The 25,891-nt window shown below is 33.3% G+C and overlaps 1 protein-coding gene across 1 annotated transcript; it reads left to right on the top strand.

Moving 5' to 3' along the window:
- The first annotated feature begins 1,307 nt into the window (after positions 1-1,307).
- LOC129225308 (RWD domain-containing protein 1-like) lies at positions 1,308-24,919 on the top strand. The gene is made up of 7 exons (XM_054859899.1): positions 1,308-1,456; positions 5,315-5,392; positions 6,113-6,240; positions 16,567-16,710; positions 17,675-17,801; positions 22,682-22,744; positions 23,178-24,919. Exons 1-7 carry the CDS (start codon positions 1,384-1,386, stop codon positions 23,258-23,260), a joined length of 696 nt encoding a protein of 231 aa, XP_054715874.1. The 5' UTR covers positions 1,308-1,383; the 3' UTR covers positions 23,261-24,919.
- Positions 24,920-25,891: the final 972 nt, after the last annotated feature.

Raw genomic sequence — 25,891 nt, 5'->3', positions numbered from 1 at the left:
TAATTTGAACAATAAAAAATAAAAGTTTGGAATTTTTATCGCTAAAATATCGCGCCAACTTTACTTTATTGCTCTGCAAAAACTCATTATCGGTAGAAGAGTTTCGCTAAAAATCTGTTTATAAGGTTACGGTTTTAAAATTGTGTAAAAGAATAATGCATCTTGACAAGATTTCGCATATCAGTTAAATCATTTCCGTGACGAATGAATTAAACGCATGATGATTTCTTTTCATATCCAATCATATAGTCATAGAAATAAATTATCTAGTGTTAAATGTTACTCTTGACAGTCTGTCACGTATGCGCACTATGTGACAAAAATGTCAACAAATGCCGGAAATGTCACGAAACTGTACATAATATGTACTAATGTATAGAAAAACCGGTACAAAATGAAAATGCTGATCGAAGCGAACCAAAAATTTATGAATTCCGAATTCAACATCGTGAAAATGGCTGCTTCAGAACAGTGTTCTGAACTCTTTACTGTGTATTCTGCAATAATTTTTTACTTTCGTAATACTTTTTGATTTCTAATCTCTTTCTACATGGGTCAGAATAACTAAAAGACTTTGAAAAATCTTTTCAAATGAATAAAGAACAAAAAATCATACATGCGAACAAAAATTTCTGTCATTTCCTAAGTTTGGAAGCAATTTATATGTTACAGCGTGCGTTTGTTTTAGTTTTTTCATCCGCCATTAGACAGTGACTGCAGCGCTCCTTATAGTTTGTTGGAGTTGCGAATTCAACATCGTTGAAATGGCTGCTTAGAACTACGAACTACGTAGTTTGCATTAATTTCTGACGTTTAGTAATGCTTCTTGAATTCTCATTTCTTTCTTCGTGGACCAGAATATCAACAAGATTTTGAAAATTAATTTAAAAAGAATTAAGCGAAAAAATCATGCATGCGAACAAAATTTACTAGGCTTATTAGCATTTTCTTCGTTACCACTTGCGTTTGTTTTACCTTTTTCGTCCGCCATTAGAAAGTGGCTATAGTGTCCCCTATACTTCGTTGGAGGACGATCTCTTGACTTGAGATTTTGATTGCTAATTACTCGATTATCAGAACTATTCGATAACCGAGATCTCGATTATCAAAAGTTCTCGATATACCCTTCATTTGTTATGCGGGTTCACCACCGACGTCATCAAACAACCAATCGATTAGCTGATGCTCCATAAAACATGCCAATGTCCGTCCAAGCTTTCGACGCTCTTTAAGGAATTTTACAAGCTGCGTGTTTCGCATTAAATTTTTTTTTTTTTTGTATTTGTTTATGTTTTCTTTTGCACCTTTCACTGAAAAAAAGTTTGCATGCGTGTTGTAGCGAGAGCAATTTTCTGATTAGTTTTAGTTTTTCTTATTGTCAAAATGACCGATTACAAAGAAGAACAGCGAGATGAAATTGAAGCTTTAGAATCTATTTATCCAGATGAACTTAAAAGTATGGAGTGACATTTATCCTTTTTGCAAAAGTTTATTCGCTTTTTTCGAAACACGCATGAAAAACGTGACAAACTGATTAATGTGTATTTATTTTTGAATTATACTTTCTGAAAAGTAAATGAATAAAATAACAATTTAGCTTTGTTTGATGAACACATTTTATACAGGAATTGAAAGATCTGTGTCATTAAGCAGTATCATAACACCCCTAAACTAGGGCGAAGGCAGAACTGCATGTAATACACTTTACATGTAGCTTGGTTATTGTATCCAGGGACTGCAATTTCGTCCTTGTTATCTACTCATCAGTTTAGAATAGTGAATAATTGAGCTGGAGACAGATGTGATCTCGTTGAAGCTGAGAGTATGGTGCTATAAACTGGTAGCTAAAGTAAATTTTGCTCACCAGCGAGAGTGCACAGCCATGGTGCGGTACAAAGCGTAAACTGAAGGCAAAACTGAAAGGGTATTAAGCAGTAAGTTATCACCCCTAAGTTAGAGATAAGGTACATACAACATTGTCGTTTCAGAAGGGTACTTAATTTTTTTTTCTGCCAAATATTTTCATCTCCTGACTTTAATCACTTTCAACAATCAGTTTTATAGTTTTACATTACGCACACTGTCCATGTACAGTATCGGTTCTTTGATTTTCTAAGCTAGGACCAGGGGCGCATACAGAAAAATCCTTTCGAGGGGACACGGGAAATTGAATAGCCCTCCCCCCTGGGGGTTAGTAAATAAACCCATACCTCACTTGAGTTTTTTTTAAATTAATTTATAAAGAAAGTGATAATTCCATAACATATAAGTTTTACTTAAGAATTCAGAAACTATTTCTGTGTGAATTTCAAAACAGATGCTGATTTGATCTTAAAGCCATGATACAGTTGAGATAACATATTAGTACTACATGCCGTCCATTAAAAATCATGGTTTTTCCAAGAAACTACCATATGATTTCTTTCATTTTGCATTTTTTATAAGCTGAAAAAAAAATCTATTATTTCGCAAATAGGTTCCTAAATCAAAATGATTCTTTTAGGTGTGCGTTCAGAATTAAAAAAAAAAAAAGTTAATTATTGATTCCACCAAACAAGAATTAGTCGACGAATTGCGATAATATGGTCCATTGAATTCAAAAGCAGTGAGTTAAATGTATTCTACAACTCTGGGCCTCTTATTCCAGCAATACTTCTTTAGCAAACAAAAACGCTTTTATTCAAAATGTGCTGTGTGTGTTTTGTGTTCTTTTTAATTAACTATGTAAAAAATGCAAAAGAAAGGTTAATTAAAAAGTAATAAATAATATAGGGAAATTAATTCATCCTTTTGGGTGGTGCACAGAGCCCCTGCTCCCCCCCTTAAATCCGCTACTGGACGGGACTAATCTTTCTTGTATTGAGTTTTAACGGGAAAAAAAGAAAAAGGGGCACATTTTTTTCAAGGTGCAAGGGCCCCTGCCTGCTCTTCCCTACATCCATCCTTTCATTTGCATTTCTCATTCCAGCTTTCTTTACTACTACAGTTGAACCTTGGTATCTCGAACCTCCTTATCTCGAAACCCTTTATGTCTCGAAAAAACACTTTTCCCCTGCATTTTCCTTAAAAACCCCTATGTATTTTCCATAGCTATCTCGAAATTTATTTTTCGAAACCCTTGATATGTCGAAATTTTTGCACAGAAGCAAGTTTCAGTAATCATTTTTCTTTGGCAATTTTTGTAGTAACACCAGTTCCTAGGGACTAGTTTTCATCTCTCTTCTTGGAAACTTAGTGATTAGGGGATTGAAGCAAGATAATAGGGAAATGTTGGTATGAAAGGGGTGCTGTGTTTTCCCAAGAGTTTAGAATCTATGTGCATTTCTTTTGAACATATTGTCCACTTTGAGAAAAGGGGGTTGATTTTTCGCCAGTCAGTTTTCAAGTGAAAACGAAAAATGTGTTCCTCATTTTCATCATTCTGCTTTTTTAACTCCTACAAAATGGCTGCTGAAAACTTTTAAATGTGGGGAGCAATTAGTTGAAGATAAGAATTTTTAGGTGAAAAACCAAGTTGAAATTGTGGTTCATTTCAAAATCTATTCCCTTGCACTTTTGACAATTATAAAGTTTCAAATCTAGTAAAATATTGAAGACTACTTTATTGATCGTAATTCAAAGTAGTCTCATAGTACATATATAAATGCATATAGCGTACGTGTGTGTAATTGTGAGAGTTTCCAGAGTAATTTTTTAAAAATCTTGATAACTCAAAAACTTGATGTCTAAAATTTTTTTCCCGTTCCGAGAGATTTGAGATGTTGACGTTGTACTGTAATTGTGCTTTTATGTTGTTTAATGTTGGGTTTGCCGCTTGAGCGGGTGCAGCGCTTATAACGGGTGCGGCGCATACATTGAATTTTTTTCCTTGAGAATATATTTCGATGCGGCACTTACTCCCGAAAATACGGTACCTAGGTTAACTGAGCAGCATTTTGAATTTACTTTTTGTTACACTTTAGGCTATGTACTAGTAACTAGTGCATTTTTTTGTGCACATTCATCTTCAGACTCCTTCAGTTTCACTTATTTATTTACATTTAAGAAATCACAAATAACTCCAAATTTATTACACAGTTCTAATTTTGGGTATGGTTATATATACCTCAGAGTCCAAATTAAATAGTGTCCTCTTTTTAGTTTCAATACTTTTGCTGGTGACAAAAATTACCTCTTGGAAAAAACACATCACAGTATGCAATGTGGCAAATATACAATAAGATGCTATTTTTTATGGAATAATAATCGGCACAAAGGAAATGCTTAGTACGAACTAAAATAAACCACGTGTTTAAATGAAAGCCTGAAAATCATGTTGTCTGGTATGAGAGGAATATTAGCAATTGTTACCTACCGCTCCTACACCAGTTAATGCTGAGTTTTTTTTCTTTTCAAGTTTTGAATATTTTTTTGCAATTATTTTGCCTTTCATATGACATAACACATCAATATTTGATCATATATAATCTCTAAGTTGTAGTAAAAAATAATGAGAGTGATATTTAAAGAATAAATAGTTAAATTTATATAAAATTGCACATGCATCATGTCTGACACAAAACCTTGTCATTTCTGTCATGCTGATAAATATTTAATATTATTTTACTGTTTACTAATTTCTTAATATTTTTCTTTTTACGTCACACACCCAAGTCTAACATTATTCCCAAAAAAATTTAGACTTGATATTCATACCTATTAAGAGCAACTGGTAACAACATATGGTCACTCAAAATCTAAGTTGCAATTTTGTCATGTCTGTCACAGCATGTTTTAACCCAATTAATTTAAAATATTTGTTCTTGAGTTAAAATTTTAGTGTTTATCATAACTGAGGTCAATATTCACATCACCCCATGGCAAGTTTTTCCTAAGTAATTAATATTTACCACTTGAAAATTAACAAAAAACTTGGCTCATGTCATGTCTGACACAAATGGAATTCATCCAGTATGCACCCCTTGCTCATATGTTTATTTGTTTTAAATTGATGATAATTGTATAAAAATGTTAATTTTTTGCAACAATTCTTTTTCTGTGTTTGGGACTCCAACCATTTGTACCAAATTGCAGTGCCCATTGCAATATTATGTTAATGTTGTCATTCTTTCAAACAAATTGTAGCAATTATTCTAATTGTAAATTTTGATTTTCATTTGTCTTTACCATTATCCTGCTGCTGGCCTAGTGAGTAACATCCTGATAGCAGGAAAGTACCTTCACAACTTTTGGTTTTTTGCATATTATCATTGAAAAAAAAATGTTCTCACTGCTATGTTTTATTAATTTCAACTAACTGAACTTTCACTTTCAGTCCTGACACAAGAACCAGAATTTGTTTTTGCTATTGACATTAAAACTGAAGATGTGAGAGATTTTCCTGACAAGTACAGTAAGTGATGCTACAGTTATTATAACTTTATTATGGGGGCTCTTTTTGTTAGAAATTGTTGTAACATCATGACAATCTAAAACTAATTGATGAAAAAGTGAAGTATCTGTTCAACTTTCATGAAAATTTGCATACTAAAGTCAATTTTCCAAAAAATTTTCATTTTGATTTGAAGTGAATTAAGCTTTTTCGTGTGATAATATGGAACTTTTTGATACTACTGGTACACAATAGTCAGTATAATAATAATGGCTAGATTATTTTAGGACCAAATGAAAACTTTGAGATAAGGAATATTCAAATTATAGGGCTTTCAGTTATCTCAGGTTGATTTTAAGATTGATTTTAAACTGATTTGTGTTGGATTTGCATTATTTTTACAATAATTACATTAATTAATGAATCAAAAACTTTGAAAACTTTGGTTTAAAATATTCTTCCACATTCCTTCCCAACTTCATCACTGCTTGTTATGTGAATTTCTAACAATATACAAGTTTTATGATTATTTGCAAATGTGATTTATATTTTTTTTATTTCCTTTAACCAATTTAAACAGAACTGAGAAAACAAAATGTTTGCTGAAGTTTTAAACGAAAATGTTATAAGAATAGCAAACTGTAGCTTTCATCTCCATTGTGATTAAAACTCTAATTGAAATTTCACCAGTTCTTACCCATATGCCAAATCCCCTTAAAAAATATTTTTTCTTTGAAATAGTGGCTGTTACTTTGAGATTTTGCTATACCCCTTTATATCCTGATGAAGCTCCCATTATTGGAATTGAAGAATCTGAAGAAGTGTCAGAAGAAGATGCTGCCGAACTCGTAGAATTTCTACAGACTAAAGTAAGTCCTTAGTGTGTTACAGACTGTTATATTATGTCCGAAAAAATATTTATAACGTACCATTTTTTTTTTCTTATTATGGTAGAAGTTTTTGTGTGATAATTTGTCATATAAGTTGAACTTCTGAAGCCATATTCAAATATATTGTGTGAAATTTTGCCGATCCCCCTTGGGTGTCGGCCACCTGCGTGCAAAGAACTGATGTGCCACACTTCAAGAGTAATTTGCATATTTTGACTAATCTTTAACGTTCATATAAATCTTTCTTCAAATATTCTATATCAAGTTCTGATTTAAAAAAAAAACCTGAAAAATGATGAACTTATAAAAAGGAAGAAAAGTTTTATAGTAAAAAACTTCTTAGGTACAATTTATACCTTAATAGATACAAAAATTTACTAGTCTTAAAAACACATTTTATAGTCTGTCTTTGGCAGAGGCTTGGGCACGGGGGTACCAGGGGTACCGCAATACCATCACTCAAAAGAAAAAAAAAGAAGACGTTAAAAGTCCAGAGCACCATAATGTTTTGCTGTGACTGACTGGCAAAGAAGCTTTTCTTAACCAGCTTCCACATCACGCACCACCCAGCTTTCATCATTTCTTCTTCTTGTATGCATTACAGAACTAATGTTTCGTGAAATTAAGCCAGGTTCTAAATTTGAATAGGAGCTCTTTCTTACACCCATCAAATGAATTTTTACCCCCTTTTTGCACCAAAGAAGTTAAAAACATTTTAGCACTTTGTAGAATATCAAGGTATATCATGCTTTTCATGAAAGAAAAATAAAGATGCTCGTGTAAAAATTAAAGGTGCTCAGTGGTGTACCTATAGGGTCTAAAGCATCCCTGGTGAACTTAAAGGATAGCATCCTCCCTCCATATCGTTTCATAGAAATTTATTTGAAAATAACATTAGCAATTCATTAAGAAATTATTAGAACCTAATCGGAAGTAAAATATTCACACAGAAGTAAGTGGATTCCTTTAGAAAAGTCTCAAAATAGGGAAGTTGCAACCTATTAAATGTTCATGTTTTGGCTATTGGATATTGTTAATTGACCCTCAAAACTAAAAAATTCACCATCGCCGAATTTTAAAACATCGTGGTTGATTTTTAATGAATTTTTAAAAATCCACGTGCAAAAGTGCGCTCTTCTGAAACGTCACGAGCCTACGTCACAAGCCGCGAATGGGCAGCCTTCCACCGAAGATCCCTTGTTTTTGCTAGGGACATTTTGAGCGCGCTGATATTTTTATTTTTTAGAAATTCAATAATCCTTTTGAACACACTATGGAGACCGGATTCGTTAAAGCACAATCTAAATAATCTTCCTCATGTAACATCAATGATGATATTCGAGTATTTCCGAGAGGATGAGAGGTTTAATGTTCCAGAAGCGCGATGAGTTAAATGCGAGGAGATAAGCTCTTTACGTTTCATCTTCGAAGTCGAATGCGTGACCTTCGGTTTCTCCCCTATCGGAAGAGCGCATGACGTCACTTCCTATGCCATTTGACGTCACAAGCGCTTGAACTTTAAAAATTAATTTAAAAAAAACTACTTATTTTATCACAAATTTTTTTTCACCTATGATGTTCATACATGTTACTCTGTCATATAAAAATAAAATTGAAAAATCAGAAACTTCCCTATTGCAGTACAGTAGACCCTCGTTTTACGCGGGTTTATTTTACACGGTTTCAATTATATGCAATTTAAGATTTGACACCTTTATTTTATTTTATGCGGATGCGGCAATGCAAATGATAACATTTTCCTCTCTTTCAAAACTCAAACTCTTAAAGATTACACGTAATAAACTGCATTTTGGTGTGCTAATAACCAAACTTGGACCCCTGGAGACATTTTATGCGATTGGTACCAGAGCTCTTTTCAGATGTAAAATTATTAAACTCGCACAGTTCAGAACTCACTGGAAGAAGAGCTTTAAGGAGGGACAAAGGAGTCCAAAACCAACAAGTATACAGACTTTGGTAACACACATACAAAAACGTTCACATTGAAAACTTTGAACCATTCCTAGACAATACAAATGACGTAGTGAGAATCAAAGGGATGTAAGTGGCAAAATTAAAAATTTGGAGATAACCAGTACACATGGTAGGTGAACCTCTCCTCTGTCTTGGGGCAAGAGATGATACTACAAGCCCTGGTAGTTGCTGCTATACAGCGTGATTCAGAAAAAAATTCAATGAAAGCCTACCTAGGACGTTATCTTTAAACGCGTTTTACTCAAAACTTGAAAATGTCCACTTGCATCCCTTTGCTTTTCACTGCCTCAAATGTTCTTTCTGGTTTGTTAGTGAAGGAAGATTCTATCATGGAAATGATGGAATTAGAGAAAAATTCTTAATGACTGCCAAAAGACTATCATAGCCAGCTCTTCTTTATAAAAGAACACGAAATTAGTTTATGTTTTCTTTATGCATGTTGTGCATAAAAATCTATAAGTACACAATAAACTTATCATACAATTAGTCATCACTAGAATGAAGTATTTTTTTATCTACAGAACCTAACCCCTGTTTTAACACTGCTATTAGGTCTCAATTTACGCGGTGTCAATTTATGCGGCATTTCCGTGGAACGTAAACCCCGCATAAAACAAGGGTCTACTGTAGTAGTAAACGTGCAGTTTCAGACGATTTTTGATGATGTTAGGTCTCAGAGGGGAGAGATTCAGGTTCCCTCCCTGGTAAAATTTGCAGTTGAATTTCTGCAAACGTAATTATAGATTACCTTCTACTATTTTAAAGGGGCGGGGGCTACAAGGGTTCTATCTCTGTAATTTTCAAAGTTATAATTTAAGAAACGTAATTTTAGATGATTTCAGGTGATGTTAGAGAGAGGAGAGATTCAGTGTTTTCCCTGGAAACTTTTCGAAATTGGAGCTCCAGAAATCCTGTTTCAGCCGACATTCAATAATGTTAGGGGAGGAGATTTCAGAGACCCTCACTCGTAATATTTACGAAATTGAAGTCAAAATTAAAGACGATCTTGAATGAACGAGAAAATTTTTGAACTTTTTGCTTTAAAAATGCAAGTTTAGTCTTATCTTTTGTAATATTTCTGGGAGCAGTTTGCTCCCCATAAAATGTGTAATATATGTTGTATAGTATTTAAATGTTTCAAAATATTTCTTTTCACACTGAGCGTTGAAATGCCCCCTCCATCTCAAATTTTAGAAAATGAGGATTATTCGGGAGCAAAGTCGTCCCTCACCACTCCCAGTTATGTCACTACAATGTAGAATTATTAAATAGACCCAGGAGATGCGCCATGCATGCAAAATTCTTCCCTCTTTTTGCGGGGTGGGGGGGGGGGGACATTAGTGAATGTCTTTTTTTTTCTTCAAGCTCTATTGTAACTAATTTTCTTCAAAAAAAATCATTAAAATAATCCTTGTGATTTTTTCAAAATAATCTTGACAAATTACAGATCCTCTTCCTGTTGCATTCAGAGGAAGAGCCACTGCTGTATCACTAAAAGGTATCACAATGGTCTAAAATGTTAAAAGTATTTTTACTGAGACCACACACGCTCGTATTTCAAACATAAAAATATCAGACTAGAAATTGAAAATTTCATTATTTATAACCAAAAAACACTCAAATGGTTTTGAAAAAGAAACTCGGGGATCAGTTTCCGTAATATTTTCATCAGTAATTAAAACAAAAAAGAAGAAAGGGACATAGCAAAGAAAGGGAAAGAAGGGATTTATCCCTTCACTTTATATTACCAAAGGTAGCCTAGAAGAGCATTTTTGAAACTTTCATTTTGAAAGAAGGGCGGCGGAGAGTTCTCGAACCCCATCCTTTCTACCATTGGCATCAGAAATGGCTTTTACATATTTAGAACGTCAACTCCAAAAAGCTTCTAAGATTCCCACTCAAATCCCTGAGAAACCCATCACCCTATTCAAGATTAATGATTTTCTAAAATTTCGTTTTAAAACCTCAATCTGTAACATTTTCCGTGAACCCCCGAACCGCCATTCAACGTAATATCATCAAAAATCGTCTAAAATTTCTATTTTAGAGCTTCAGTTAAAAAAAAATTTCCGGGGGAGCACACCCAAACTCCCTGATAATATCATTGAAGATCATCTAAATTGCATTTCTTGAATTTCAATTTTGGAAAATACTGAGGCGGTTAACTAACTTTTCCGCCCACTAACATTACCAAAGATCCTCCAAAAATTGTGCTTATTTTTTTTTTCTGGAGAGGGTTGCGTTTTAAAAGTTTCAATTTCGAAAAATGGACGGGGGAAGCGTCCCTGAAGCTTTTCCCTTAACATTACCAAAGATAATTAAAATGCATTTTTAAGGACTAAAATTTCAAAAAATCCTCGAGGGAGAAACCCCCAAACCCACATTCATGAATGAATGTTATGCTTACAATTAGATTCATATTTCTAATTCTCAGTTTGAGTTTTGACTCACCGACTGAATTTTAAAAATCCTCCTTTGAAAAAATTCAGATGCCACCAATGTCCTACACTCACCTAATTTTTCTCCTCACCACCCTGTACCCCTTTTCTGGTGGTTATCTAAACCCCCAAGCTCCCTGGTATAGTGGTACCCCCATTACTGAAGCTCTGCGCACGCCTCTGTTCTTCGGTGACATCTGAGAAAGGACGGAGAAGGGGGGAATCAGGGGAGGGGGGATTGCTCCCAGAAAATTATCGAAATTGGCGTATGAAAAATGATTTTAGTTAATCTTTGGTAGTGTTTGGTTGCAAGGACAAAAGAGTCGGGTATATTCAAGATGCATTGAGAAATTTTCGAAATTGACCTCAAATATCGCAATTTTAGGAACTTTTTAAAGACTTCATGGGAAAGTAATGTTGGAGTTCTTTCCTAAAATTCTTTCAAAATTGAAATGAATTTGAAACTATTTTTTGTGACTGTGGCTTAAGAAGGATCGGTGCTCATCCCAAAAGTTTTCTGAAACTGAAGTTTTAAGCACACATTTTGGGTTATCTTTGTTGACATTACTTGAGAGAGGGAGATTCAATTGTCTTCCATCGAAAGTTTTCAAAATTGAAGTTTAAAACAAAAATTTAGGCTGTCTTTGGTAAGGGTAGGGGATCGGAGGGGTCTTCCGGTAATTTCTTAGTACTATTGTTTTCAAAACCCATTTTTGGCTATATTTGAAAATAATGGTGGAAACCTGAAAATATTCCGAACCTAAATATTTTTCGGAACTAAAATCCAGTTTAGGCTATTTTTGGGAAGGAAGGGTTTTGTGGCGCCCAAGCGGATATTTCTAAAAGTGCAGTTTTTTACTATCTTTGGTGGTGTTAACGAAACTGGAAAGCTTTGACCAATCTTTTGGATATTTTTCGATATTAATATCTGAAAAATACAACCGCAGTCAAATCTTTATGATTTGAAGTTCATAACTCGAGTATTGCTTTATCTCAAAGTTTTCATCAGGTTCCAAACTCTTGAGACTGTTGTGGAAACTTCCCACTGCTCGAACTACCAATAACTCGATTGTTTTAGCCGGTCCATTGAGACTTCGAGTTATCAAGAGTTGACTGTATATAGACTTTTGTCCACCGCACCTCGACGATTGATGGATATGCCTTAGCGCCGATTAAAGTTACATAAGTCAGGCAGTTCTCCTTCGGAATTTTTTAGAAATTGTAAGTCCGAAAATCGTATTTTAGGCATTGTTTGATAACGATAGGACAGAGCTGGCAGGGGTTCAGTGTGCCCTCACGAACTGTTTTTTGAAACGAAGTCAATTTCAGGCTAGTTTAGGCAGGAAGGGTTCTGTGACTCCACGTAACTGGCTAAAAACGAAATTTTGAGGCATAGTGATTGTGTTGGAAAAATGGGGGATCCAGGGTCCTTCCCTGAAAGTTCTTGAAACTGATGTTTGAAAATTGCTATTTTAGTTTGTTTTTCAATATGTTAAGTGAGAGGGGGTGTGATTAGGAGCATCTCTAAAGATGCTAATTGAGACTATTTTCGGTAGCAATGTTTGGGAATGGATTTCCAGGCCCTCCCACTCAAAAATTTCGAAAAAGAAATCCGAAAAATGTCATTAAGCAATTTTTGATAAAATTAGGAAGGGCTGTCCTCTGAAAACATATTTTGGATTTTGGAGCCAACATTTGTAGGCTATGTTTGATTAAGTTAAGGTGGAAGGGGTGAATTTGAGACTTAATTGGGTACTTTAGATCAGTGGTTCAACCAACAAAATTTTCCAAAATTCAGTCCTAAAAACGCAATTTTAAGCCTTCTTTAGTCTTGTCAAGGAGGTCATGGCATCCTTTTGGATCTTCCTTTTTAGCCACATTTAAATTTGCTACCCAGGGCAAGAGCCCTGTCTTCCTACCTAATCTGAAAACAGGCAGTTCATTTGTAATTTTAATTAGAAAACATTGCTGTAAATGAGAAAATTTACAAAATTTTAGTTTGTCATTCATATATGTTTGACTCTTAGGGGAGTCGCAATTTTCCACTGTCTCTCCACGTATCCACGTTTGATGAACACAGAATTTGTTGTTTGAAATGCTTGCGAGAGTATCTAATCAGTTTAGCTTTTTTTTTTAAATATATAAAATATGTCTTCATTGTTTAGGTCCATAAAAGCTTAAGGGGTAAATATTAGTGGCCACCCTCGGAGCTCCTTTTAGAAGACATCCTTTCATGCTTTAGGAGGGGGCCATTTCCCTCATTTCTCCTCCCCTGTATCCATGCCTTATTACCGGTTCGGTCACAAATTTTACAACCAAATGAAGCATGTGTGTAAAGATTAGATATTAATGGACAATGAACCAGCACAATGTTCCATAACATTCTATTTTTCTTAAACTATGTTATGCTGTTGGAAATCAGCACTTACTTTGCTAATTGAACATTTAAAATTCAGCATTTTTATTCGACTGATTATAAGTTATCTTGTGAGAAATTCTTGAGGAATTTTGCTTGATTAAAAGAACTAGCCTGTGGCTGAACCTTGCTTTGGCCGCTCGTGTGCAATGCACACCTGCAAGGATCAGCCCTGAGTTTGATACATTCTGCTTATAAATGAGATGATAATTGCCTTTATAATGTGTTGCTTGTGGCACCCGCACGGCATTGCCCGTAGTAGAAAATTAAAAGGTCTTTTGGTTCGCCTGTATATTTACAAATAATGTATGATGAATTTCTCGCCAACTGGCTTGCCCATGTTACGGTTCCACGTTCTGATAACTTGGTAATTTACTCCTCCATATGATAATGATTTTGCTGGGAAAAATGTTCTTGAAATTGGTATAGAAAAAGAACAAAATCAAATTTTTGAAAAATTGCTTTGAGGTGCACACCCTCATGCTACAAACTAATTCTGTGCCAGATTTCATGAAAATTGGCTGAACAGTCTAGGCATTTTGCGCATCACAGAGAACCTGACAGACAGACAGAGAGACTTTCAGCTTTATTATTGGTAAAGGTTGAAAGCTGCCATTGGTGGATTTAATTCCTCTGCAGCAATACCAAGTAAATTGCCATAACATGGACGAATAAATTACCATAACATGGACAGCAAATTACTATAAAATAAGCAAACAAATTAATATAGCATATTGGCAAGAAATTCATCATCCATTGTTTGTAAATATACAAGCAAACCAAATGACGTTTTAATTTTCTACTACGGGCAAAGTCGTGGGAGTGCCGCTAGTTTATAATACATTAGGAGAATATTGCTACTCCCTCTCAAATTTATTTTATTTTCAGTTTTAATTTATTGGAAAGCTTTCCAAAGAGGGCTATGAGGTTAGTTAATGGTCTCTCCAATTTAGAAAATGATTGGTTATCCAGGCTTAGAATGCTTAATATATACAGTATTGAGCAAAGTTGAGTAAGAGAAGACGTGATCCAGTAGTTTTTGTTTATTAAAATGGAGGATGTTTTTATGCTAAATTTCTGGCACAGATGGCAGAACCAAGAGTCATTGCTTTGAACTTTGCAAATCCCAAGCTAGAAATCATTAAAAATTACTACTTCATCAGGGTTGTAGACATTTGGAATAGCTTATCAGAAGCAGCTGTTACATCTAACGAGGTTTTGAGATGGCATTAATCTTCTTTGGGGATTGATTAATTGACTAGGAGCAGCCTAACTGACCTGGAACCTGTTACTGATTGTCACTTTTGTATTTGTATATTGAATTTTTTATATGTACGAGTTGTGATCAAAAAGTACAGTAAATGAATTTTTGTAGCAGCAGCTGCCAGGGACGGATTTGGAAGTGTGGAGGCCCTGGGGCAACGAAGTAGTGGAGGTCCCTATTCAGGGTTAAAAGATCATCATATTTTCGAAAATATCCGATCTCTTGATATATATCGGAATATTTTGATATATATATGTATATATCTGATATTTTCGACCTGTGAAAGTTAGGATATTTAGAAAAATTTTTATTGTGGGGGCCCCTTTATTGTGGAGGCCCCGCAGCTGTAGCCCCACCTGCCCTCTCCTAAATCACTCCCTGGCAACTTCTGATGCTACATCCATAATTTGTCCAGTAGCGTCATCAGCTGAAACAGGCAAGGACAAGTTGTAACAGGGCCGGATTTAAGGGAGGGCAGGCGAGGCTACTGCCTCGGGACCTCCACAACAACGGGGCCCCCACAATAAAATTTTTACAAAATGTCCAAACTTTCACGGGTCAGCAAATTTTATGTTTTTTTCTCCCCGACATTTTTTTTTTGTATTCCTGCAAAGTGCTTGCACAAAAATAATGTTATTATCGATATATCAGAAAGCTTTGATTGCAAGTATCCATTTACTATCAATTTTTTATTTGATCGAGAATTTCAGCGACAATATATTTTTTTTTAAATTCATTTAATTTGTAATTTGTACCTATGAGTTAAAGTAGTAAAAAAAAATCCGAAAAATGGTTAACTTTGCAGGTCATCCTTACAACTTCTCGCTTCTTGAGCTCAAAAATTTAAAAATTATTTGACGAAATGACTTGAATGGAAATTTTTTAAATCGAAAATATCGGATATATACTTATATATCAAAATATTCGGATATATATCAAAGTATCGGATATTTTCGAAAATTTGATGATCTTTTCGAACCCTGATTAAGGGCCTCCATACTTCCAAATCCGGCCCTGAGTTGAAACATTGTTCGAACTTGTCAGTCAGCTGCCAGAGCCGCTAAAGTAAGGTTGAGTTTATTGTGTCTGTCTGTGCTACATGAATTTTGAACAACGCATTTTCATTAAGTTTTGTTTTAAGTTGCAAAAAAATGCTAAAGTAGGTCACGAAATGTTAAAATTTGTGTATGGCATTAATGTGGTAACTCTTAAGACTGCATACAAGTGGTATGATTAATTTAAAAATGGAAATGAGATTGTTAAAAACGAGCTGCATGCGGGACATCCAGTAACCTCAAAAACAGAAGAAAATGTGCAAAAAGTGAAAACAATGATTTGTTCAAACAGAAATGACTATTTGAGAGCTATCGGAAGACCCTAAAAATACCAAATGGTTCCATTCAAATCATTTTAACTGATAAGTTGCAAATGTAACGAGTGAGGGCAAAATTTGTTCTTAGACTTTTGAGTGTTAAATCAAAGGAAAATCATGTTTTGTAAGTTTTTGTCCAGAAAAGGTTCTGGCTCTCCACATCCACCAGATTTAGCACCATGCGACTTCTGGCTCTTCCCAAAAATTAAAACTGTGCTTAAAGATAAACGTTTTGACACCAATGTTGACATTGAGAGGGCCACGACCAAGCAGCTGAAAGCCTTTCCGATAGATGCCTTCCAGAAATGCTTCCAGTCATGGAGTCAACGTTTGGATAAGTGCGTTGCTCGCTACGCACAGTACTTTGGAGGAGATTAAATCAAATTCTATGAAAGCTTATTACTTTTTTTCATAAAAAAATATTCCCCATCCTCTTTTTATTATACCTTTAATGTGCATCTGCAAATATTAAGATCTTTGAAGTATTTCATGTTTGACTGGAACAATTTTAATGTGCTTCAAGAAAGAATTGCATAAAAAGAATAATGCACTCTTCAAGTGGGGTTTATTTTATGAAAGGCGCTTAGAGATTTTATCTTTAATGCTCCTGATTAGTAATCCACTAATCCACCTGTTGTGACATTTTTCTGCATTCTTTAAGCTGTAACTTAGATGTTGGCGATTCCCAAGGTTGCTCTTAAATTCTTATAAGCTGGCTGTCTTGTAATGTTGACCTTATTTCCAATTTTATGTGCATTTCTTTTTAAATTTGCTCTGAATATAAATTAGCAAGAAGTACATGTCAAACCATTTTCTTTAGGCTGATGAGAATTTAGGAATGGTTATGATTTTTACATTAGTATCTGAAGCTTCAGAGTGGCTAAATAAAAAACTTCTTGATAATATAACAAGGAAAAGAGAAGCTGATGAATTGAGGATAAAGCAATTAGAGGAAGAAGAAAGGGTAAGTTCATAATAGCTTTTCCTGAATGAATCCTTCATTATGGGGAATTGCAATGCACAGTCCTAAAATCGAGTAGCAATGCTACTCGATTTTAGACTCGACTCAAGGCTCGGGTCCCCGAGTGGCATAAGTAACAACAACAACAATACAATGCACAGGGAAAGCACTTTAGGCCTCCCTCTTTCCTTCGAATTGAAACGATTTTGTATTCTTTGAAGATAGAATGTTCTTTGTCATGTATTGATTTATTTCATTTTGTGCTGTATTCCCAGCAGTCAAAAATCTAGAATTGAGTTTTGTGTAATTTTTAAAAATTAAAATTCAAAAAAGAAAATGAAGAGGCTTTGAATTATTTGTATTTTTAGTCATCAAAAATAAAAAAATAATGAATATAATACTTTTGAAGAAAAAATGAGAAAGAAATATGTTGAGAAAAAAATTAATTCCCAAAAATTGCCTGTTTAGATTAACCCAGATTCAAATCGTAAGACAAAATATTTCCACTTCATAATGTGTCACTTGGTAGAGGAATAAAATATTGAATGCATTCTATTGTAATTTTCAAGATTGAATTTCAAACATTTGATCACCCCCTAAAAAAATCAAGCTTATAAATTACATTTAAGTTATCAAAACTTGTTATTTGTTGTCCTAAAATTTACCAAAATTGTGTCCTAAAATATTTTGAAGTCACCACTCCGACCCCTGCTTTCATGATGTAAAAATTTTTTTTAGATACAGTAATGCAAAACTCCACATTTTCAATTGTATGCCTTAATTTTTGCTTTTAAAATATGAGTGTATACATTTTTGAATTTTAATTATTAATTGAAATTCTGTGGAATTTATTTTAGTGTCTTTTGTTTAACTTTTTTCCCAATAAAGAAATGAGATTTGTAGCTAAAACATAGATTTGATATATCTACTTCTAAAACTCATTCTATGGTATTCCTTTTTTTTCTAGAACCGGTTTGAAGGTGTTAGAGTTACAGTTGAATCTTTCTTGTCTTGGAAAGCTAAATTTGATCAAGAAATGGCTGAGTTGAGAAAATTGCAAAGTAAAAATGAAGTCTCTTCAAAAAGGTTAACAGGTAATGTTTAGCTTTGGTTTTAAAAAAGGTGACTTCAATTCGATTAAACTACTTTGTGCCAGTTTCCGAAAAATTTGTTTAAAGGTCAGATTTTTATTTTGCATGTAGTAAATTTTTGTTCGCTTGTTTTTTTTAAAATTGTGTCAATTGACAGTGATTAATTCAAAATACAGTTGAACCCACTTATAACAAGTCCTAACGGTCCATAACTTGCTACTAACAAACAATGAATGTTGAATGAAAATCAACTTTGTTTTTTGCCATCGTATTATTCGCTGTCGCCTCAGATTATAGGAAGGTTTTTTTTTTCAGACTTTAAAATTCTTTCATTTTAAAACCAAGTTATAAATACTTATATATTTTGAAATTAGCTGATTGTTTTTTGCATTTCAATGTTGTTTGGTACAAAAGTACTGTAAGATTTTTTTCCCTGACAAATAAATCATTTGAAATTGAGTGACCTTGTGTACATAAGTAAATTTTTTTTGTTATGCTTGCAGCAATAATTATACTGCTTGAAAATTTAGTTCAAAATTATTTTTATATAAACTTTATAGTTTTATCATGATTAAATATTTCTTTAAGAATGTTTGTAATAATTTCTTAGAATTCTTATGTTAACTGGTTACTGGAAGTAAAGAGCATTTGTTTTAGATTTCCTATAATATTTCCCAGTAGATAATTTATGTACTATTTTTACTAATAAAAGGAGCATTGTTTCAAAATATATTTTTAATTAACAGCTTAAAACATTTTAAACACTGTATTTTATTTAATATGCAATGGTTTTCAAGTAGGGCAAAGCAAAGAAACCATTATCATTGGTAACATAAATCATTGAAATTTAGTGAACTTAATCAGGGAAAATTCAGGGAACTTTTTTTGACAGTTTCTGTTGCCACCCTGGTTTGGTAATCAGGCTCTGAATATTTATGTAATTCTAATAAAAATTCTATGTTTTGCGTTTTGTTTGGTCTACGGACTGAACTTAAACCTGAACCAGGGCACCAGGTGAATTCAGGGCACCAAATTTATAAGAAATCAGTTTCAAATACCCCAGCACCAAAATGCCTGTTGCCTTGTGTTGTTTTTTAATGCATTATTTTTCATTTCCAAATTTATCAGTAAGCACAAAATGTCGATAAAATATTTTAAAGTATTTTTTATAGACAAATGAATACAGTAGACCCTTATTTTACGCAGGTTTATTTTATGCGGTTTCGATTATATGCGGTTTAAGATTTGACACCTTTATTTTCTTTTACGTGGATAAGTTTCGGTTTTACGCGGATTTGGCAATGCAAACTGATAAACTTTTCCCCTGTTTCAAAATCCAAACTCCTAAAGATTGCAGATTATGCGTAATCAACTGCATTTTGACGTTCTAATAATTGAGCTTGGGCCACTGGAGACATTTTCTGTGATTGGTTCCAGAGCTCTTTCTAGAAGTAAAGTTATTAAACTCACACAGTTCAGAAATCACTGGAAGAAGAGCTTTTAGGAGTGATAAAGGAAGCCAGAATCAAAAAGGATACCGACGTCGGTGATGCACAACAAAAAACGTTCACGTTGAAAATTTTGAGCCATTTCTGGACAATAGAAATGATTTTTCTGATTGAGTGTGAGTGTTCTGATTGAGTGAAGGAAGATTCTATGATAGAAATGACGCAAGTGATCATGGATGCATTAATGGTCTGCAAAGAATTACTGAGAAAAATTCTTAATGACTGCCAAAAGACTATCATAGGCAGCTCCTCTTTGTAAACAGAAACGAAATTAATTTATGTTTTCTTTATGCATGTTGTGCATAAAAGTCGATATAAATACACATTAAACTTATTATACAATAGGGTGGAACAAAAATGACCTTAATTTTTTTTTTCAATTTTTTTGGTTTGCCGTAGGGGGGGAAGTTGTCATTTAAGTTTAAAAAGAAGCAGAAGAAATTTCATTGCTTTACTACAACATCTTTAGGTGCCGCAACGAGCTTAAAGTTTGATAATTACCGAAATTTCCATTTAACAATGAAATTCCTTTTTATGCTCTCCTACTGTATGTAACGGCACAAAATATGGCAGTGAATACATTTTTTAAACATTTCATTAGGAAAAAAATACTAATTAAAAAATACAGTTTAAAAAAAAATCATAATTTTTACTAATAATAAAGCTGAAAGTCTGTCTGAAGATCTATATCTCTGTCTGGATCTCTGTGACGTCCATAGCACCTAGACCGTTTGGCCGATTTTCATGAAATTTGGCACAAAGTTAGTTTGTAGCAAGGGAGTGTGCACCTCGAAGCAATTTTTCGAAAATTCGATTTTGTTCTTTTTCTATTCCAATTTTAATCACATTTACCCGAGAAAAATTATAAGATGGGCGAGTAAATTACCAAGCTGTTATAACGTGGAACCGTACCATGGGCAAGCCAATTGGCGAGAAATTCTTCTTACATTATTTGTAAATATACAAGCAAACCAAATGACCTTTTAATTTTTCTACAACGGGCAAAGCTGTGCGGGTATCACTAGTATACTATAAAAGACATTTACAATTCCATTTTTACCATTCAAAATATTCTTAATGATTGTAAATAAATGGTTAAACCTGTATGATGTTTGTGTCTACTTCTTTGACACATTAAAGTGTTTTTTTTTTCTGTGTACCAAATAACTCTTTCTTCCAAACAATTCTTGAGTCAATTTTTCGTCTCCTGCGACTGAACCATACTTTTTAAGAGGGGGGGGGGGGTTACGGGTTACAAGTTTCACTTTGAGGGATTCACTAGACAAATGTTTTACCAAGGGGGATTCGGTTATTTCATTTTCACCCCATGAGATCAAATCGATGTAATCTTTGGCAGCAAAAATTATTTGTTGAACTTTAAATTTCTTAACCCCGCCTCTACTTTGTGTTCTTGCATTCAACACATGTTGTAATCCAAGTTCTCTTACATTTCTACGCTCTTTGCATAACATAGCCAAATGGAGATTTTCTGTTGCATCAAAATACCCATTTCTTTATGTAACCTGGTCTATAATGTTCTTAAAATCATGAGAGAGATATCGTGAATGTAAGATATGTTCAAATAAATTTTTAGAGCCGTAAGTACGGGAAGGTTTTAACTTGATGTTAAACCACACAGGAGCATACGCATTGCTCACTTGATGCGTACAAGAAATGGATCCTTTCTTGAAAATGTATGAATGAATAATGATTACTATTAATATAATTCAGTATTATTATTATTTGTTTTAAACAATTTTAGCGAAATGCCACGCCCATAAAAAGGAAACTATACTTTATTACACTGTAACAATGTACTGAGTCAGTCTTGAGATTTTCAGTCGGATTTTTAATTGCCACGTATAATCGAAATATACGGTTTGCAAATGTAAGTCATCTGGAGTGGGGAAGTTTTCCCAGGTTCCTTGACGATAAATCTAGTGAGCAAGTCCCACTTGATATAGTGAAACACATATCCAATACATATTTGTGATCGGTACTTATGTCCTGTATGTTCTGAAAAAGAAGGTTATTTTCAATGGGTAAGGAAGTAACCACAGGAAGATTAGAACAGGTTTTCAGCTGTTGACTTAGCTTGTCTTTAAATTCGTTTGATTCTTTTGTTTTACCATCTAAGAATCCATTAGGCTTCTATTCTTGTTGTCTCAAAGAAGCTCCTGACCAAATGTAATCTATTCTGGAAACTAAAAAGTCATATATATTTCACCTACAGAAAGATCTTTTCCAGCCCCACTTTTTAGGCCGTATCTAATAAAACAGTAGCATTTCATTACATCTTCGTAAGTGGGTAGTAAAACTTCATTGAAATCGCAAAATATTCCAAAAATAGGATATTCTGACATTTGTCTCGTCTGCACTTGTTTAGACTGAGCTATTGCAAATCACAACAATGAAGTGTTTTACCAACTAACGAAATTTTACGTTACTCACTACTCAACTCGACAAAGAAATTGACACCTGATCTGAGCTTGGCCCCACTCACACAAGTCACTGTTGACCAAACCCGCCCCGTTTAAACATCCGTTGCTGCAATGACTCAAGCTCCCAGATGCCAGTGCATTCGGAAAAAAGTGCGTTTTTGCGGCACCTCAAGACATAATCCGAACAACAAAAAAAAGTTATTGTGCGACCTGTTCAGCATAAAAATTGTTTTTCGACAGCATTTGAAGCATAAAGATAAATTAGAATTTTTTTTTTTAAATTTAAAATGTAGCAAAAATTGCAATTTTGCAAAACTTTATGCTATTTGCGGCACCTCAAGACGTGCTTCAATATTTTTCATATTTTTTTTACATCCTGTTTGCATGAAAAGGCAACTTTTCCGCACTACGGCAAATTGAAAATCAAAAACTTTTTTTTTCGTTCCACCCTATTATACAATTAGTCATCACTAGAATGAAGTATTTTGTTATCTAAGGAACCAACCCCTGTTTTAACACTAATATTAGGTGTCCATTTACGCATTTTCGTTACACGTGGCATTTCCGGGGAACGTAACAACCGCGTAAAACAAGGGTCTGTTGTAGTTTACTACTGTGCTAAGCGCAAAAGTCGTATCTGCAAGTGAGTTCAAAATGAGAAATTGCAGTTTAAAGTTTTACCCCACCATGTATGTAATTCAGATGTAAATTTTTAAAAAGTGTTTCCCATTGATAAATGACCATAAAACATTGTATTTAAGTGAAATATGTGGCAAAAACTACCTGGTGACAGTAACTCAATTTTGATAAACAGTGCAGATGCGGCGTTGGTGTGGAGCATGGCAATATAGTTCCATGTTTAATTTTTTGTTTCAATTATTTCAAGTGTTCGCTGATTCATTTGTTTCTCTAAGTGTTATTATTTTGTTCTCAGGGCGTGAGTTATTTGAAAAAGATGATTCCTTAGTAGACTCTGATCTCCAGTTCCTGCAGGAAGGTAAAATGCTTATTCTCACCTATTTTTAGATTAAATCTTTCAAAAATAATTTAATGTCTGATACTGTTCACAAAATTATTTTAAAAGAAATCTGTCCTAATTACAAATTGGATAAAATTGTGAGCAAATGTCATGAACTTTTCAAGTGTACGAATATGAAAAAGTTTGTAATTAGTATGGCTGTTTGTTTTTTCTCTTCTTGAAAATCTTTTCCAAACATAAAGCTAGGAGGGAGATTTTTTCCCCTCTCTACATGTAAAAAAGTAAAAAAAAAAAAAGATTAATGCCTAAAAGCATTTTTTTCTTGAGGTTTTGTAAAAAAAAAAAAAAAAAAATCAACATTTGCTGATGCACTACAGTGAAACCATTGCAGCTACCAAGTATAACTCTTAGTGTTTCTTATATTTTTCTTTCATTTTACCTCTCTTTCCAGGAGAAGATGAAGTGAAAGTTGATGAGTCCCTCTTTCAAGAATTGGATGATTTAGAGCTACAGGATGAAGATATTTCAAATTAAATATTTAAATGATGAAGACATGAACAGTAAAATGTTTATCTTTGTGCAGAAACAACAAAAGAAAAAATTAACATTATTGTAGCAAATGTGCAAAAATGTTGCTTATATATGTTCAGAGTTTACATGCAGAGATATTAGTGTGGTAATTTTCAAGCTGAGATAACATTCATTAATATTTTTTGAGGAGTGCACAGGCCCCTTGTCTAGGGGGGGGCAACGCCCCCCTTACTGTCTAAAGTAAAGAGAGTTTCTCCCTCCACTTTTCTGTTCAAAATTAATGATCCACTAAAAATGATAAAATTGATTGATTCACATGTTAAAAAAAGAATTAACTTAATAAGTGTATGTTTTAGATTTTTCTCAGGTTATTATTTCATAAAAATTAAAATGTAGCTTTGAATTTGAAGAAGGGTGTCTGCAACATGGCCATCTGTCCCGATTTTTGTGGTAGTGTCCGGAATTTTATAGAGAAGCTCATTTAACCAATGACATTAAAATTTTTATTTTTTTAAAAGTCAACTTTACAAGCACTGCCCACTTAACCTGTCCCCCTTATTTCCTTTGACCCCCCCACTTTATTGGCGCGCCAGCCACCAATGGTGAAGTAAAATTCATCTTGAAGGGGGGAAATATTTGATATTAGTGATCAATTCCATATACAAAACTAACCTTCTAATATAATCTTTCTAAGTATAAAATCGAAAATGACAGAAAAAGAAGAAATGGATGCTATTGTGATTTAACAGTTCGCATTTAAACAAAGTATGAAGCACTTAAATGTAATGTTTAAAAAATTCAGTTTTTCCCACCTCCTTTCCATGGTGTTAAATTTTTATTTAAAATGCAAAGCTTGAAAATAAGTTTGACTAAATTTTTGAGGCATATTTTTGATGTTTGAGATACATGCTTCTAGGGTTGTAAAAAATATCTCTGGTTACAAGAAACATCTTTTTCAGTGCAGGATATGCTTCAACTTAAATTTAATTTTGTGATTTCTACTTAGCATCTAAAGCTCTAATTTAGTTTTGTGATTTTTATTTAGCATCCTAAGCTCAAACTTAGTTTTGTGATTTCTGTTTTGCATCCAAGGCTCAAAACATTTTGTGCATTGAAAAATTACTTCCTTGTAATTATTTTTGCAACTAGGCTTTAACAATGTTGATTTTTTCTTTGACAAACAGATGTGTTTTCAACTGAGCCATGTATTATACAAACTATATTTTGTGAATATACTTGTTTTATCTCTAAATCAAAACCTATTTATAATCTACGTTTAATAAAATGTTACATAATCACTTTGATTTTTCTTTCGCAAATGCCTATTTATAGTCATTACACATAAAAAAAAATAATTAAAAAAAAAAAAAGAAGAGAAAGAAATTAGTAGTGCTATGCACTGCAATTTATGTTGAAATTTTAAATAGCATTATCTGTAAATCTTTTTTCAATCATTGTTCCTGAAAGACTACTTTTTATGTTTATTTATTTATGTATTATCCTAAATTTATTGAAAATCTTTAAAAGTTCTAAAATTTTACTCGGCATTCAATGCAAAGCCTAATTTATATCTATATATAATTGGAGTCTTTCTACGTTTGAAACTTTAAATCTTGTTTTTTTTTTTTTTTTCAACATATGAAATTGGTGAAAATTGAATTAAAAAAGTGAAATTGTATATAACATTCTGAAAGTATATATATAGGTATGTTTTTTAATTAAGTTCAATTGTTTAGAAATGATGTACAAATAACAAAATTCCAATTATTTTTTCAGTGCCTTTTAAATAAACACAGTTACATATTTTGTCTTATTTTTTATATTGGTAGTTTTTATATAAAAACATTGTAAATATTTGTATTAAATAAGCTCTTAAAAAATGTTTGAGGGAAGAATTTTAAAAATTTCAAAAAGTAAAATTATATGGTTATTCCAGGGGTGTTTGTGATCTAAAATTTTCGAATATTTTGAGTTGGCATTTTCAAAAGTTAGTCGTGCTTCCGAAAATTTCAGTTTTTAAATAATTTTACTTGAGTCCACTATCACGCCTGGGTTATTCACTAGTTCCTATGCACTTTAGGTGTCTGATTACAAGTTTTGATGCGTTTTTACTCGGGAGTGTTCCCATTGGGGTGCTCCATATATGCCGTATATTCTCAAACACTTTTTAGACATGTATATGATCCCATACACATATTGTGCATAGTGGAAAACTGGGAGTATACCTCAGAAAAATTGATGGGAACCTCACTGTTTTTACTTGAATTTCATTTTTTTTTTCGACTTTCTGTAAACTTGTAAAATTCACCCTTTTTCCAAGAAGCAGCAGTTCCTACTAATTTTTGTGCGTGTGGTGCAAGCAATTACATATGTTTTGTAATTCTAAATAATATTAATGGAACACATTATCATTGTACCTCAAAAAAAGCTATTTTAAAATAGAAAAGTACCATTAAATCTCCCCGAAGTTTTCTTTAATTATCAAAGAATAAACTTTATAAGCAAAATGAGGTTCAGTGACAAGGATTGCTTTTTCAAATTTCCTTCAGGAGAACAGTTGTTTTCTTTATTTTTAAGACGATGCATTTTTTTTTTTTTTTTTTTTTTTTTTTTTTTTTTGTATCAGTTCACATA

The sequence above is a fragment of the Uloborus diversus genome, chromosome 6, assembly GCF_026930045.1.
Source record: "Uloborus diversus isolate 005 chromosome 6, Udiv.v.3.1, whole genome shotgun sequence".
Lineage (NCBI taxonomy): Eukaryota > Metazoa > Arthropoda > Arachnida > Araneae > Uloboridae > Uloborus > Uloborus diversus.
This window is presented reverse-complemented; position numbering and strand designations above follow the sequence as displayed.